This window comes from Thecamonas trahens (genome assembly GCF_000142905.1).
Source record: "Thecamonas trahens ATCC 50062 unplaced genomic scaffold supercont1.62, whole genome shotgun sequence".
NCBI lineage: Eukaryota > Apusomonadida > Apusomonadidae > Thecamonas > Thecamonas trahens.
This window is the reverse complement of record NW_013657618.1, coordinates 177812-192896: the sequence shown is the minus strand read 5'-3', so window position 1 is coordinate 192896 and position 15085 is coordinate 177812. Positions and strand designations below refer to the sequence as shown.

Below are 15085 nucleotides of genomic sequence, written 5' to 3'. Positions count from 1 at the left end.
GTTGTGGTCTGGCTGGTAATCGTTGGGCCAATGATTGTTGTTGTTGTGGTCTGGCGGGTAATCGTTGGGCCAATGATTGTTGTTGTTGTGGTCTGGCGGGTAATCGTTGGGCCAATGATTGTTGTTGTGGTCTGGCTGGTGATCGTTGGGCCAATGATTATTCGATAACAGCTAGCCACACTCCCTGCCAATCCGTATGCCCACACACTCGTCCCGGGAGAAAGAAGAGATGTACGTGGAGTTCACCAACATGGTCTGCTTGTTTAGGGGGGGCATGTATGTACATATATGTATGTGTATGAGCGTGTGTGTGTCTGCCCCGGTCATGGCCGACATGGCCGACAGGTGCCGTCGAGGCATGGCCATCGCTCACTGCTGCACTCACTCACGTCAGCGCTAATACGCGATGTACAAGGACAGGTCGAACAACTTGCTGACGCTGGTGGCGGTGCGGGACAACAGGCAGCCCGAGATGGACGAGCTTGGCTTCATGGTCGGCGATCTGCTGGTCGACGCCAAGCGGGTCGATGAGCACTGGTATGTGGCGGTGAAGCCGACAGGCGAGGCCGGTTTGGTACCGGCCAGCTACGTCCAGCAGGCATCGTCGGACGCGGCAGCAACAAAGGCAGCCAAGGAGGCAAAGCGGAGCTCGATGCGCATTCAGCAGGAGCGCCCGAGCGTCCGCGAGCCCACACTCGCCGCATCGTGCGAGGGCTATCTGTACAAGAAAGGCGGCTGGCGCCACAACTGGAAGAAACGCTGGTTCTGCATCATCGGCACAGACCTTGCGTATGCCGACCAGGGTGGCGGCGATGTGTTGTCGCGCGCCAAGGGCGCCATCGATCTGACCGACGCCGAGCTCGAGGCCAACCCACCGGCCCACCACACCCACAACTGGACCTTTAACGTGGCGGTCACCGAGCGGACATACCAGCTGTACGCCGAAACCAAAGAAGACAAGATCCGCTGGGTCAGCGCCCTCCGCGAGGCCATCGACTCTGCCAAGGGGACCAAATCCTGATTCGCACACCAGCCCCCATGAGGCCGTGCTACCGCCAGAGAAGGCCATGCTGTGGGTGATTCGTGTGTAACACACCCCCTCCCTCCCCGATCTCCTATCGCCCCCATCCACACACTCCAGCCCCCCCCCCCCCCCCCACAAACCGCCCACCCGCTTCCCAAGCCATCCGCCACTGACTACCGCCGACGGCCGCCGACTGCCAGCCGCCACCCCCCACCACGCACACCCACCACCCACCACATACCACACACCACACACCACACTACCACCTCACCTCCCCCCCCCCCCCCATCCCCACCACCCACCCATCACGCCATGCCTATGGCCTCCTCTCGGCGTGACGCCACCCGTGGGTCGGGCACCCAGACCGAGGTGACGACGACAGCAAGCACGACCAGGACGACCAGCAGCGCCACGACCAGCAGTGGTCATGGTCATGGTCATGGTCATGGTCATGGCAGGGAGAGGAAGCGTGCGCGGCTACTGGTGGAAGGAAGGCACGGAGGTGATGAAGGTAGTGATCAAGCCAGTGGTGATGTTGCTCGTATGCGGACGGCAGCAGAGTCATTGGAGCTATGGGCTCCGTCTCGTCTGGCAGCGGCTGCTCATCACATCCATCCGCAACCACATGGTCTGTCTCTGGTCATTGATATGCTTCCCCTGGATGTCGAGCAGCGGACGGCTGTCGCTCCTGTCATCGTCCACACAATGGCCAACCTCATCGAGCAGTGGACGACAACATCGTCGTCATCGTCGTCATCGTCGTCATCATCGTCATCATCGTCATCGTCGGCTTCTACTGTGGTGGCGAGCATGGATGCCGCGCTGATGGTGGCCTCTTCGGTGGTGGCTGCCATCGGAAGCGATGACGGCATGCGACGTCAACTGGTTGATGTTCTGCTTGCCGTGCCGGCGGACAAGTTCCCGCGCCGACTCGTCCACAAGGTCGTCGGCGTGATTGCTGCCGCTTCGGGAGCGTCCATCGCCCGCGCGTGATGGCATGGATGGGCGAGGCGTTGCGTGGCGTGCTGGACGAGGGCAACCGGGCGGCGGTCGTGGCGTCTCTCGCGCGGATGCAGTCTTCGGGCGCGCTTGACAAGGCCCAGGCCGGCTGGCTCGACGACGCACTGGCCGACGGCGACCCTGCGACGCGGGCGGCAGGGCTCGCTTGGCTGCAAGCGCTTCCGCCGTCACCTTTCCTCCTTGCGAGCTACTCTCGTAGCACGCGGCTGCTCGACGACCCATACGCTGCGGTCCGACTGGCAGCCGTGGCGGTTGTCTGGCGCATCGTGCTGCTCTACCCGCAGCACCGAATCGAGGCGCGGGACGCGGCGACGAACCTGGTAGGCAAGACAAGCGGTACGCATGATGACGAGGCAGTGGTGGAGCGGGTGCACACACCACGGCTGCTCGAGCACGGCTTTACGCTCCTATGCACCCGGGTCACCGATCCGGACCGACACGTGCGGGCGGCAGCGGCGCGCGGGCTCGGCGCGCTCTCGGGCGTCGACGACTTTCTGCTTATCCAGACGCTGGACAAGAAGATTCTGACGGTGGACCAGGACCCGAAGCGGCGGTCGAAGCAGTACAACAATATGGTGCGGGTGTTTGGCGAAGCTGAGCTACCGCCGCATGTCAGGCTGCTGGAGGCCGGCGCTGTCGGTGCTTTTGTCCACGGCCTGGAAGACGAGTTCTGGCACGTCCGCTCTGCCACCATCGACGCCATGTGCGAGCTGGCAGTGGGTGCGGCGTCGCCGCGATTCGCCGACGCTGCCGCAGACTTTCTTGTCGACATGTTCAACGACGAGATCGACGCTGTCCGACTTAATGCCCTCACGTCGATGGCCAAGATGGGCGGCCGCGTGCAGCTCTCCGACTCGGCGCTCAAGACGGTGCTGGACCTGGTTGGCGACGCGTCGCCGGCGCTGCGTGGCGCGACGTACTCGCTTCTGGCGTCGATCAAGCTGCCGTCGGCGTCGGCGCTCCACGCCACCGTCTCGGGTGTCATCGCGTCGCTTCTCAAGTACCCAGGCGACGAGGCGCGAGTTTACGGCCTCGCTGCCGCGCTTGGCCGTGCCCACCCGGCCTTTGTCCACTTTCTCACCTCGGAGCTGTTTGCCATCTCGGCTGTCTTTGAATCGCGCGAGCCGCCGGTTGACGACCCGCGGTACATTGCGCTCATGGTTCTCGTCTTTGCCGCCGCCTCACAGGTCCCAGCCATCTACGCGCTGCTGCCCAAGTACACCGCTCGCCACGTCGGCTACCTTGCCGACAAGCTCCCGCGGTTTTTCCCTCCGGCGGCAAGTCTGCCGCCACCGACAGCAGCGCCGCCGTCGGCTGCTTCCGCCGCGCCAGTCGGCGTCTCGACCATGGGCCGGCTCCTACGCGATTTGGCTGCAACCGCGCGCGGAGAGGGCTCCGGAACCGAGCTTTCGGGCGTCGCACATGCGGTCGAGTCGCTGGAGCGCTCTGAGACAGGGCTTGGCGCCGGCCATCTGCTGGGGCGGCTCGTGGTGCTTGTCCGGGCACAGCGCGAGGCGCACGGTCTGGGCTTGGATGCCGAGCACGGCGTGCTGTGGCGGCAGCTGGCAAAGGAGGTCACCGTGGCGACACAAGAGATCCGCACAGGTGTCGCTGGCTTACCAGCATCGTTGGCAAGTGTGGTGACCGAGTACGAGCTCTTCGGCTCGGCGCTGGAGCTGGTCGGCGCGTCGCTAGATCCGTCGGCGACTGGGAGCGCGGGGCGGAGCCGGTATGTGCTACAGCTTGGGGCGCAGATCCGCACCGTGAAGCGCAGCCTTTCCAAGAGCGGGCGGAGCCTCGCGCCGGCGTTTGCTGATGCACTGACGGTGGCGGCGACGGTTCCACAGGGCACGCCGAGCTCGGGTGTGGAGACGTGCGCGGCGGCGCACGCAGCGGTGAAGGCGATGGTCCCGACGCTGGTGGATGACAGCGCGACGCTGCGGACACTGCGCAGCGTCCGGCGCGTCCGCGGCGTTGTGGCTGTTCCGCGAGAGAACGCCGGCGCGGCAGTCTCGGCATCTGCACTTGTTCCACTCCCGATCAACGTCGAAGCGCGGGTGGAGGCTGGCACCGGAGTCATCGACGCTCTCGCGGTTCGGGTGGAGCTCCCGGACGGGCAGGTTCAGTACACACGCGTGCCACGGAAGCGGATCCGGCTGGCGACGCGGCGGTCGCTCGCGGTGCGACTCACGGTCCGAGTCAAGCTTCAGCCGTGGTCATCACCTGCGGCGCTGCGCATCGGGCTCGTCGCCGGCCCGCACCATGTCGCGCTAGGCGAGTCTGTCCGGTTTTACGTTCATCCGCGATGAGCGGTGGCTGTTGGGAGCACAGTTGGCGGGCAGACGGGACGACCGAGTGCGTCGAGGCAATGAAGCGAGTACAAGAATGTGGTGGCATGCGGGAGGTCCGAGTCGTAGAACGAGTGCCCACGACCGCGGTAGATGGCCACGTGCGCACCGTGTGGCGGAGAGGCACGGAAGAGCGCGTGGACGGCCGTGGCCGATGGTGAGCTCCAGCGGAGGACAACAGCGTGCTCGAGGGTGAGGACAGCGTCGAGCCGAGCATACGCGGGTGATGGCCGGGCGCAACCGGTGCTGGCGGCGGAGCTGTCGATGGTTCACAAGAAACATTGGGAGCGAGGGCGAGGTCAGGCGGGCCGGGTAGCGAGCGTGGCATGGAGGCAGGTGCAGACAATGCAACAGCAGCAACGGGTGCGATGGTGGGCACAGGTAACGTGGCAGTAGCATGGAGATTCGCAGGCGCATCATCAGCATGCACTGCAGCAGGCGCAGCAAGCGTGGCAGCAGTCGCGACGGGAGGTGCATGCAATGCAGCAGCAGCAACGGGCGCGATGGCGGATGCAGGTGTAGCGCGCGCAGCATGGAGATCCGCAGGCGCATCAGCATGCACTGCAGCAGGCGCAGCAAGCGTGGCAGCAGTCGCGGCGGGAGGTGCATGCAATGCAGCAGCAGCAGTCGGTGCAATGGCGTATGCAGGTGTAGCGCGCGCAGCATGGAGATCTGCAGGCGCATCAGCATGCACTGCAGCAGGCGCAGCAAGCGTGGCAGCAGTCGCGGCGGGAGGTGCATGCAATGGAGGTGCGGTAGTCGGTGCAATGGCGTATGCAGGTGTACCGTGCGCAGCATGGAGATCCGCAGGCGCATCAGCATGCCCTGCAGTAGGCAAAGCAGGCATGGCGACGGAGGTGACACTAGACCCAGCTACACCCACAAGGACACCAGTAGATGTAGGCCTTGTCGCATCCTCATCAACAGAAGAAAGCACATCGCCGGTGGTGTCCGTCGATGTGTGCACGTTAGGAAGGCAGACACTCTCCGCCCGCCCGCTGGAGGTCTCGCTTGAGCCGAGATCAACATTGGGAAGAGCGACGAAAGCCTCAGATTCAAGGAGGGCGAGCTCATCAAGATCAAGAACCGACGGCTCCACAACGGCCACCCGCGGCATGGTCACCGATACGCTCGACTGCCTCCCGCGGGGTGCTATGGGGCTCAAGTCCGGGCTCATAACCGACGGTCGATGACTAACGCCGTCGAGGCGACTCGATCCGTTGTCGGGAACCGACATCGGGGACTTGCGGAAGAGTGGACGCGGGTCCTGGCTGTTCCAGAGCGACCGGCTTGCAGCAGCAGTGTGACCGAGCTCACGCGATCGAAGGATGCGTGCAGCTGCGGTTGAAAGGACCGCCAGGTCCGGCTTGGGACAAGCCATATCCACGTAGGGGCTGCGTTCATCGCGAGCGATGCGGGTGTATGACTTGAGGTATCCACTACTGTCACGATTGACGCGCTCGTGCTCACCCCGACGCCTGTCTTGGCTTCTGCCTTGGTCTGTCAGCACAGGTGAGGACAAGCGTCTCGCAGAGCGGCCTCCAAAGCTGTCGTGCTTCCGCTCAGATCGGCCCCAGCTTTGGTCTGGGCGTCCATCGCGCGACGTTGCTGAGCGATCGCGGAATCGGGGGCTGTTTTGGTGCTGATTTGGACCATGACGCACCGTCCGGCGAGCTGCGACGCGGTCGTGACCCTGCCTGGTCGGCACAGCAGCACAATCGAAATCGTTTTGTGTCGGACAGCTCCGACCAAAGCCGCTGCTCTGATGGGAACTGAGGCTCCGACTCCTGCTACTTTCCCTCGACGCCGTTCGTCGCTCGCGATGCGCAGCCTTGTCGAGCCTCCCTCCCTCAGCATTACCCTGGCCATCGTCAAACTCTCCACTCTGATCGCGACCACAACTCCGGCTCCTGCTACTTTCCCTCGACGCCGTTCGTCGCTCGCGATGCGCAGCCTTGTCGTGCCTCCCTCCCTCAGCATTACCCTGGCCATTGTCAAACTCTCCACTCTTATCGCGACCACAACTCCGACTCCTGCTACTTCCCCTCGACGCCGTCCGTCGCTCGCGATGCGCAGCCTTGTCGTGCCTGCTCCGTCCAACGCTCGACGTTCACCGCCAGACTCTCCACTCTGATCGCGACCACAACTCCGACTCCTGCTACTTTCCCTCGACGCCGTTCGTCGCTCGCGATGCGCAGCCTGATCAAACCTCTCTCGCTCAGTGCGGCCCGGACTCCGAAGTTGGCTACGCTCTTGCTGCTGTACCCGCCAACTCGAACCCGGCCCAGCTCGATCCTCACTCTCAGATCTGGGAGCTAACGACGAACCAGGTTCAAGCCCCACACCACTCGAGCTCGTCGACTCGTTGTCGCTCGTGGCCAGAGGAGCCAGCTTCTGCTCCGCGCTGCAGCTCGACATACTTTCATCCGAGGGAAAGAGCCTAGTCGCGATCCGCGGCGCACGCCGTACTGTCGGGTCCCGCGTCGTATCCAGCCGCTGCTGCCTGGCAGGTGTCATCTCGTCACTGCTCACAACCTGAACAGCATCAAACGTGACCCGGCCCTCATCCTCAGCTCCAGCGCTTGCGTTGAGCGCATCGACCCAGGCTGCCGCGTCGACGGCTGATGGCGCAACAACGTCGAGAGCACCAAGGGCGCCCGCCACCACAAACCCGCCCTGCGCCACCCACTGTGGCCGGCCAAGAGGTAGCGATGCCGGCGCAACTTCCAGCAGGACTACCTCAGACCTCACGTTGACGGCGGCGTCGGCCTCTGACGCGTACATCCGCCACACCCCGGGCGCCGTGTACACCACCCACCGCGGCGTCATGTCCTTGGTCGCCTTGGCCTGGGTGTACGCTTTGGCTCGCCGGCCCCCGGCCCGCGCAACATGCACCCACCCCGAGCGAGTGATTGCTTCGACCGGCAGCGGTGCGCCAAGCCGGATCGCAGCAGCATGCCGCGCCCGGACGTGACCAACCGCTTTGGCAACGGCGGCATCGATGTTGGCTCCGCTGAGCGCAGAAACCTCGATGTATGGGGCGCCAAAGATGGCCCAGACCTCGGCCGCCATGTCGGCGACGGTTGCAAACCGCTGCGGGCGATCAGCATGCGTGCCAACCACCAGCATCGGCGGTGGCGCGAGCTCCTCCACCAGCGAGTGGTGGCCAGCCGCAGCGAGGCTCGCTTGCGAGTCATCAATGGCAGCGCGCGTCGGATCGTTGAACAGTGATCCGCCGCCGCGCTGCTTGCCGAGCTTGGCCAGAGCTTTCTTTCGCAACTTGGCCGCCGCCTGCCGCCCGGCCTTGTCAGCCCGAGGCACGGTCTGGCCAGCTTGCGGCGCAACGAGCTTCCGCGCGGCCTGGACATGGCCACGTGAGACTGCAGCCAGCACCGCATGCCAATACTCTGGTAGTGCGCGCCACGAGGCCTCGTCCGAGACGTCAAAGACAAGAACAAAGCCATCGATGGTCTCATCGCCGAGCCACTCGGCGTACACCGCCCGCCATGTTGCGCGATCGCCCGAGATGTCGACAACCACGACCTGGTCTTGATCACTATCACCTTGCTCCCCTCTTCCATGCCCTTGCTGCGCGAGCATCGGACGCGGACCAAACTCGGAAATGATGGTCGGCGCCAGTTCGCTCGCCGCCACAAAGTCGCCATTCGCCCAGCGAACAGCCAGCGCCGTCTTCCCGCCACCCTGCGGGCCGACAGCCGCCTACACTCAGCAGCCTCGCCAAGATGAAAGCACAAAGCCACGTGAGTCAAACTCGGCACACATCAAGTACTATGCATGCGCAACATGCTGTCAAACGTACAAGTCGGTACATTCCTGAAACCACCCACACCAGTCGCTGCGTTGTTGGCAGCCGCCCCGAGTGCGGTGGTGCCTGCGGGAGCGTCGGGCGAAACCGCCGCTCTCTGCCGCTCGCTGTCGCGTGTCCTTTGTGAGACATGCCACGCCATCGCACACACCATCGCACGCGTTCAGTTCTTGCCACTCACGACACAGTAGACGGCGATGGTTTACATAGCGGTGACGGCAAACTCCAGGATGGTGGTGGCAACAGCGGGCTGGAGGCCAAGCACAGGGTGTGATGTCGGGCCGAGGACGGTGAGCACCCTCGTCCAGACCTGGGAGAGTGGGCCATCCGAGAGGATCGCGTCCTTGAACTCAGAGTAGCATTCGCGAGAGATGGTGCCTCCGCGGTAGAGCTGCCTACAGCGGCGGAGAAGCTCTGAGACAATGAGCGCGTCGCGCGAGAGCGGCGGCGGCTGCGGCATCGACCCGATGACAAGCCCGTTCGGGCGCGGGATCATAGCCGGCTCAAACCCGAGGCTGTCCCTCGAGCCATGGGCATAGACGCGCGGGGGAAAGTGCGGCCCATCGCGGCTGGCGTCGCCACTGGGGGCGTCGGCAGGCAGAGAAATGAGCGCGGGCGAGGGCGCGGGTGCGGGTGCGCTCTTGATCGAGACAAAGCCTTTGGGCGAGGGCTTGAGCGTCTGCATGGCGACGACGTTGGCCTCAAACTCGACAATGTAACGGAGCGCATAGCGGCCGGGAGCGTAGACGACAAACTCATCGTCAGTAAATGACGTCGGCTCGCCGTGCTCGTCAATGCGCGAGCCGTGGACAGAGTCAGCACCGTGCGGCGGCGAGAGAAGCAGCGGATTCGGCTCTGTGAGGCGAGCGGCGTTGCCGACGGCGACGGCGGCGATGGCCATGAAGCGGCGCGGCGGGCGGCCGGCGGCTGCAACTGGGGTGCAGTACTGGGCAGCCGTGGAGGCGTCCGAGCCAAAGTAGACGCCCGCGCCCAGCGCGCCGGCGTCGGTTCGCTGGCCGCCACGCGAGACAATGGTCTGCGGGAGGAGGATGCCACGCGAAAGGAGGCCCATCCAGTTAGAGGCGCGCGAGCCGTGGAAGAGCCTGCGGACGCCGCGTGGACCGACGAGACCGGCAAGGTCGTCGTCGGACGGCTCGCCCGGCCTCGTCACAGCGTACAACCCCTTGATAGTAATGCCAAAGTCCTTGAGGTCGGTGATGTGGACGTGTTTGGCTATCTGCACGTACTCGGGCGAGTCGTCGGGCACGGCCCGGAGGTCGGCGCCGAGGGCGGCGTACTTGACCTGCGGCGAGTCGGCGATGAGGGCGGCAGGGCCCGAGGGGCCACTGCCTGCGCCGGCGCCGACGTTGACCACGTCATCCATCAGCTGGACGAGCTCAACCTTGGCGCGGAGCTTGGCTGGAGTGTCAATGATGTGCTCGAGGAGCGAGCTCCGCGCAAGGTCGTGCGGGACGATCGAGTAGAAGGCCGACGAGGCCGTGGCGAGCTCGTTGTGGCTGGCGTCGGCCTCGAGCGCGGCGCGGATGGCCTCGAGCGCGGCACGAGCGTCGTCCACCTGCTGGGCCGAGAGCACGCCGAGCGGGGTCTCGATACCGCGGACGGTGATCTTGCCCGGAATGACCTGCAACAGACGGTCGAGGGCCTCGCGCGCGATGACGTCGACAAAGCCAAGGACGGCCGAGTCGGCGTCGGGCAGCGCGCCGGCGGGGCGAGCGACGGCGGCACCGCCGCGGACTGGACCGGCGGCGACCAACCTAGCCTCGGCCTCGGCGCGAGCGTCAGCGGCGGGTGACCCGAGGTTGGCAGCGGCGAGGGTGACCGGCCGATAGCCCTTGCTGACCTTGGCGACAAAGATGGAGGCGTAGCCGCGAAAGCCGGCGTCGACGGTCGGGTACAGGCGGGCCTCCTTGCGGACGCCGCCGCCGCTAGCGCCGGTCCGCCCGTAGTTGGTCACAACGGCAGCGGCGCCGTCGTCGAGGAGCAGCAGCTCGAGGATGTAGAACTTGTTGTTGTTCGACTTGATGTTGGTCATCTGCAGTGTGTCGCGGATGACGAGCGCGTCGGCGGGCGCGTCCATGACCTTGTCAGTGCTGTCCATCCGCCGGGTCGGAGCCTGCGAGGTGCCAATGCTGGACTTGGCCCTCTTCTGAATGGCGGGAGCAAATCTGTCGAACAGGTCGGCGAGCGAGTAGTCGCAGCCTGGCTCGGGAGCAAAGCCACGAGCAGTGTCGGCCACTCGCTTGACCATGCCGACGGTCTCTCTAATCTCTGGCGCGACGTCGGCGAGGTTGTCGAGCGAGATGGAAGAGAGCAGGCGGAGACGTGGGACGAGCGAGCCCCACGGAGGCCGAGCACGTACTCGATGTGGTCGAGATTCCACATAGTATGGCCACATGAAGCAATGCGCTCATCATCGGCTCGAGTACGTGATGAGAGCATTGCAGGCGAATGAAGATAAGCCGGAAAAGAACAACATCCACTCTGCCCGACCGGCCAAGGACAAGCTCGAGCTTGCCGCGAGCCAGAGCCCGTGCCAGAGCCATGCGCTCATTCTTGTCAAGGAAGTGTGTCTTGACAATGTACACACGCGCAACAGCTCCAGTACCACCAGTCTTGCCCATCGTAGTCACTTCCGATCACACTCTTGCTCTTCCTCTTGCCTATGCTCGCCGCCTTTGTCCGAGTCGAGTGCTGTCCCTGTGTCTTTGCGGCGGCGGCTGCTGTCGCCGCTCAATGGAAAGTTGTCGGAATTGTCAGCCGCCTCGTTTTCTTCCATTGGGGCGGCAGGGGATGGAGAGGGGGGGAAAGGGGGAGGGGAGGGGATGGAGAGGGGGGAAAGGGAGGGGGGAAGGGAGGGAGGGGATCGGTGTACGTTGGGGCTAAACAGTTGAGGATCGTGGTTTGCGAACTGTGACTGGCGGCCTGATCAGCCCCTCTACACCCAGCCATCCACTCGGTCCCACCTCCACCGCGCGCTCCCCTCCCCTTCCCTCCCCCTTCCCCGCCCCTTTACCAATCACCTCCGATCAACCCTGTTACCCCGACTGCCAACCCCTCCGCACCCAGCCGTCCACCATCTCCTTGATCGCCACGTCGACGTCCACCACGCACCTCCCCCGTCTGACAACTGCCAACGGTCACGCCCCCGCTCGCTGCGGCTGCCGTCGATCACGATGGCACCCCACCCCACCCCACCCCACCCCACCCCACCCCACCCCACCCCACCCCACCCCACCTCCACCTCCACCATGAACGTCCTCCTTGGCAAGCTGCGGTACATAGAGGAGGAATGCTCTGTAGAGTTGCGACGAAAGCAGGCCAAGCGGGCGCAGGCGACCCCGTTCCGGAGCAAGAAGAAGACCATTGCCAACGAGCTGAGAGCCATTCGCGAGTCGCTCAAAGAGCGGGACCAGCTGCTGGGCTCTGCCGTTGCTGCTGCCCCGAGCACCATTGAGCTTGGTTCTCGTATTCGAAGGGATCTGGTCAAGGTCGAGGCTGAGGTCAATGAGCTAGAGGAGCTGTTCAAGGCCGAGAAGAAGAAGGCTGGCAAGTCTCCCAGCGAAGACAAGCGCGAAGAGCTGGCCCTTCGTGGCGATCAGCTCAAGGTGGTCAAGGAGCACCTGCGCGAGTGCAAGCGGCTAGAGAAGCGGAGGTATACCTCAAAGGTCGACCGCGACAACAGGTCCCGCCTGATGGCGGGGGCTGCTGCCGCGGGTGTCGGCGTTGCAGGCTCGCGCTCGGGCCGCAACGGCGCGGCAGAGCTTCCGGACGACCCGACCATGTCGCAGCTGGCGCCCATCGATGATGAAGAAGTCGAGGCGGCGTTGATGCGGATTGAGGCCCGCAACGAGGACATCGACCAGGAGCTCGACGCCATTGCCGACGGCGTTGCCACCCTCCGCGACATTGCCGTTGAGATGGGTGGCGAGCTGGACCGCCAGAACATCATGCTCGACGAGACAAACCGTCGTGCTGCCGAGGTCACAGAGCACATCCGCAACTCGAACAAGCGCCTGTCCAAGATCCTCAAGAAGGTCGGCAAGGACAAGATGTGCATGTATCTTATTCTCCTCATGGTCTTCCTCGTCATGCTCCTCGTTGTCTACAACCAGTCGCAGAAATAGTAGCGCCCGCCGCCTGCCGCCCGCCTGCCGCCCGCCCGCCGCCACCGCCACCACCGCCGCCCACCCACCGTCCTCCCCCTGTCAGGCCACTTCTGTACATGTCCAGACGAGGCGCAGACGAGGCGCGGGTCATGCGCAGGCCGATCCGAGTCCGGTCCCTTTCTGGGCCGAGCTGTACACTATGAGCCCGAACATCCCCGGCATCATGTCGACGATCACCTGCACGCCACCGCGCAGATCCAGGCACATCAGCCGTCATGACCACACCCAACCAAGCCTGCCCACCGGTTGCCGAGTCGGGCATGAGCTGTCCCAGGTCACGCCATTGTCCGAATCACCATTCCGGACAGACACTCGTCGCGCGAACTTTTGGCGCCAAAAGCCACTGGCCACCGGCATGGAGCAGACAGCTGTGGCACGAGCACCAGAGCAGCACACAGTGAAGCAGCTGAAGACATGGTTGAAGAAGCACCATGTACGCACCCTCTCCCATTCCCCCCTCCCCCCCCCCCCCCCCCCCCGCTCAACCCCGCTCACCGCCCCTCCTTCCTCCCGCACCCAGATCACCTTCCCCTCCAAAGCCCGCAAGGCCACCCTCATCGACATTGTCCATGACGCAGTCACTGAAGCTGAAGCTGAAGCCGCCGCCACAACCACAACCACAACCACCAAACCAATCTTGTCATCACTCGACGAGTCGATCGAGAGCTCATGCTCTACCGAGAGCTCTTCTCTGTCATCATCTCCCTCATCGCCTCCACCTCTGCCACTCCCCACCGACACCACCACCTCGCTCTCACCCAATGACAGCGTCCTGCGAGAGGCATCGGTCTCGTTTGAGGGCCACTCGTTCGAGGCCATGCGCATGTCCGAGCTCTCCATCGCCGACTCGCCGGTTCGGATGCAGCAGAGCAAGTCCGATGCGGCGGTGACGGGAGAGGCAGGTCAACATCACCTGGGTCCGGACCGGCTAGCTTCATCGGTGCGACCAGTCAAAGCCTTGCTGCCGCTGACGGTCTCACTGACGGTGGCCGGCGCGCTCGGCGCCTGGCTGGCCATCTGTCACGTCACCGATGCTCTTGATCCTCCCACCATGGCGCTTGGCGCTACCGCCGGCCTCACCGTCTACACGCTTGCCATCTACGCGCTCATGGCGTCGTCGCCGTTGCCGGCGCTGCAGCCTGCACCGCCCGCGTCCGAGCCTGCTGAGCCTGCTGAGTCGGCCCCGGCCCCGTCCGCCGAGTACTCGGTCTCGCCAACTTACCATGTGCTCGAGGCATCGGGCATGGTCCGTGAGCGCCGGACCCTCCCCACGCGCAACTTTACCCACTCAACACAAGAAGTGTTTGCCTCATCGGCGCTCGGCGCCCAGCCCGACGCGCTGAGCGCAGCCAAGGAGGTGGCTGAGGCTGTGCTCTCGCTCCTCGGTGACGCCTTTCTCCCGCTTGCCGACGGCGGTGGCACCGGCGGTGCCTGGGACGAGCCGTCGCACGGCTGGCGCTCCGACGGCGAACGCGAGGCCTTTATCCTCATGCTCCGCCGTCTCGTCCCCGGCGCGCGCGCCACCATGCTCACCCATCCGTCGCTCGTCTCGCTCCCGGACCCGGTCTACGTCCTCGGCGACTTGCACGGCAACTACTCGGACCTTGCCTTTTTCGCACGAACCTTTTGGGGCGCCGGCGTCCCCATGTGCCCGGCCAAGATCCTGTTTCTCGGCGACTACGTTGACCGCGGCCCGCACTCGGTCGAGACCCTTGCCTTTGTCCTCGCCCTCGCCACCGCGTATCCGCAGCACGTGGTGGCCCTCCGTGGCAACCACGAGCTCGCTGACATCAACGGTGACATCGAAGTCTACGAAGACGGATCGTTCCGTGCCCAGTGCCACGAGCTTCTCGGCTCCGAGTCGCGCGGCGAGGCTCTCTGGACCGAGCTCAACTCGGTATGCGAGACCATGCCGCTCGCCGCTGTCATCAACTCGCGCATCTTTGCTGTCCACGGCGGCATTCCGCGGACCTGCGGTGACGACCCGCTCGCTGCCATCGCCGCCCTCCCGCGCCCGCTCTCCGCCGATGCCATCGCCTCCATCATGGACGACACCGTCGCCGCCGAACTGACAGCCGACTCTCCGGCCGACGCGCCCGCTGCGGGCCTTGTTGCCGCAATGGACCTCCTCTGGTCCGACCCGGCCGAAGATGAGACCGAGCTCGCCGCTGCGCCCGCCCCGGGCTTTCCGCACGGCTTTGCGCCCAGCGATCGCGGTGGCGGCACCGCCGTCTTTGGTCACGACGCCGTCGCCGCCTTCCTCGCCACCTCGGGCTGCTCGCACATCATCCGCGCCCACCAAGCCCCGAGCCTTGGCGTCTCCTACGCCAAGTCTGCCCAGGTCATCACCATCTTCTCCTCTTCCCACTACGCCGGTGGCCACAACTCGGCTGCCATCGCCCTCGTCGCAGAAGGCGCCATCCGCGTCATGGTAACCTCCAAGGCCGGCCGCGACGGCGCCGGCAACGCCATGTGAGCTGGCCGGTCTCCGGCTGCGTCGGTAAACGAGAAGCCGGTCCCGTAGCTCACGTCCCCACCGCCACCGAGATCAACTACATCGCCCCGTCTGATACCACCGTCACACCGTGCCGACCTCCGCCCACCACATCCAGCGGAAGCATTGAGTCTGCTACCATGTTCTGCACCGTCTGGCTACCACCACCATCTACAAATTTTACAC

At 64.7% G+C, this 15085-nt stretch overlaps 6 protein-coding genes across 6 annotated transcripts; 4 read left to right on the top strand and 2 right to left on the bottom strand.

Moving 5' to 3' along the window:
• Positions 1 to 204: 204 nt before the first annotated feature.
• On the top strand, positions 205 to 1111 carry AMSG_10662 (uncharacterized protein). The gene is made up of 2 exons (XM_013897916.1): positions 205 to 231; positions 421 to 1111. Coding segments are annotated over exons 1-2 (603 nt in total). The 5' UTR covers positions 205 to 229; the 3' UTR covers positions 1022 to 1111.
• A 618-nt stretch (positions 1112 to 1729) lies between these two features.
• Positions 1730 to 4318, top strand: AMSG_10661 (INTS4 protein; the record flags this gene model as incomplete). The annotated part of the gene is made up of 3 exons (XM_013897915.1): positions 1730 to 1975; positions 2035 to 4214; positions 4255 to 4318. 3 exons carry the CDS (start codon positions 1730 to 1732, stop codon positions 4316 to 4318), a joined length of 2490 nt encoding a protein of 829 aa, XP_013753369.1.
• Positions 4319 to 5764: 1446 nt separating this feature from the next.
• Positions 5765 to 8175, bottom strand: AMSG_10660 (uncharacterized protein; the record flags this gene model as incomplete). The annotated part of the gene is made up of 4 exons (XM_013897914.1): positions 5765 to 6223; positions 6470 to 7940; positions 7998 to 8112; positions 8146 to 8175. 4 exons carry the CDS (start codon positions 8173 to 8175, stop codon positions 5896 to 5898), a joined length of 1944 nt encoding a protein of 647 aa, XP_013753368.1. The 3' UTR covers positions 5765 to 5895.
• Positions 8176 to 8403: 228 nt separating this feature from the next.
• On the bottom strand, positions 8404 to 10621 carry AMSG_10659 (Poly(ADP-ribose) polymerase; the record flags this gene model as incomplete). Its single annotated transcript, XM_013897913.1, has 2 exons — positions 8404 to 10505; positions 10562 to 10621. 2 exons carry the CDS (start codon positions 10619 to 10621, stop codon positions 8421 to 8423), a joined length of 2145 nt encoding a protein of 714 aa, XP_013753367.1. The 3' UTR covers positions 8404 to 8420.
• Positions 10622 to 11487: 866 nt separating this feature from the next.
• Positions 11488 to 12822, top strand: AMSG_10658 (uncharacterized protein; the record flags this gene model as incomplete). Its single annotated transcript, XM_013897912.1, has 1 exon — positions 11488 to 12822. One exon carries the CDS (start codon positions 11488 to 11490, stop codon positions 12361 to 12363), a length of 876 nt encoding a protein of 291 aa, XP_013753366.1. The 3' UTR covers positions 12364 to 12822.
• Positions 12823 to 13456: 634 nt separating this feature from the next.
• Positions 13457 to 14881, top strand: AMSG_10657 (serine/threonine protein phosphatase; the record flags this gene model as incomplete). The annotated part of the gene is made up of 1 exon (XM_013897911.1): positions 13457 to 14881. The coding sequence occupies one exon, from the start codon at positions 13457 to 13459 to the stop codon at positions 14879 to 14881; it is 1425 nt and encodes a 474-aa protein (XP_013753365.1).
• Between the last annotated feature and the right edge of the window lie 204 nt (positions 14882 to 15085).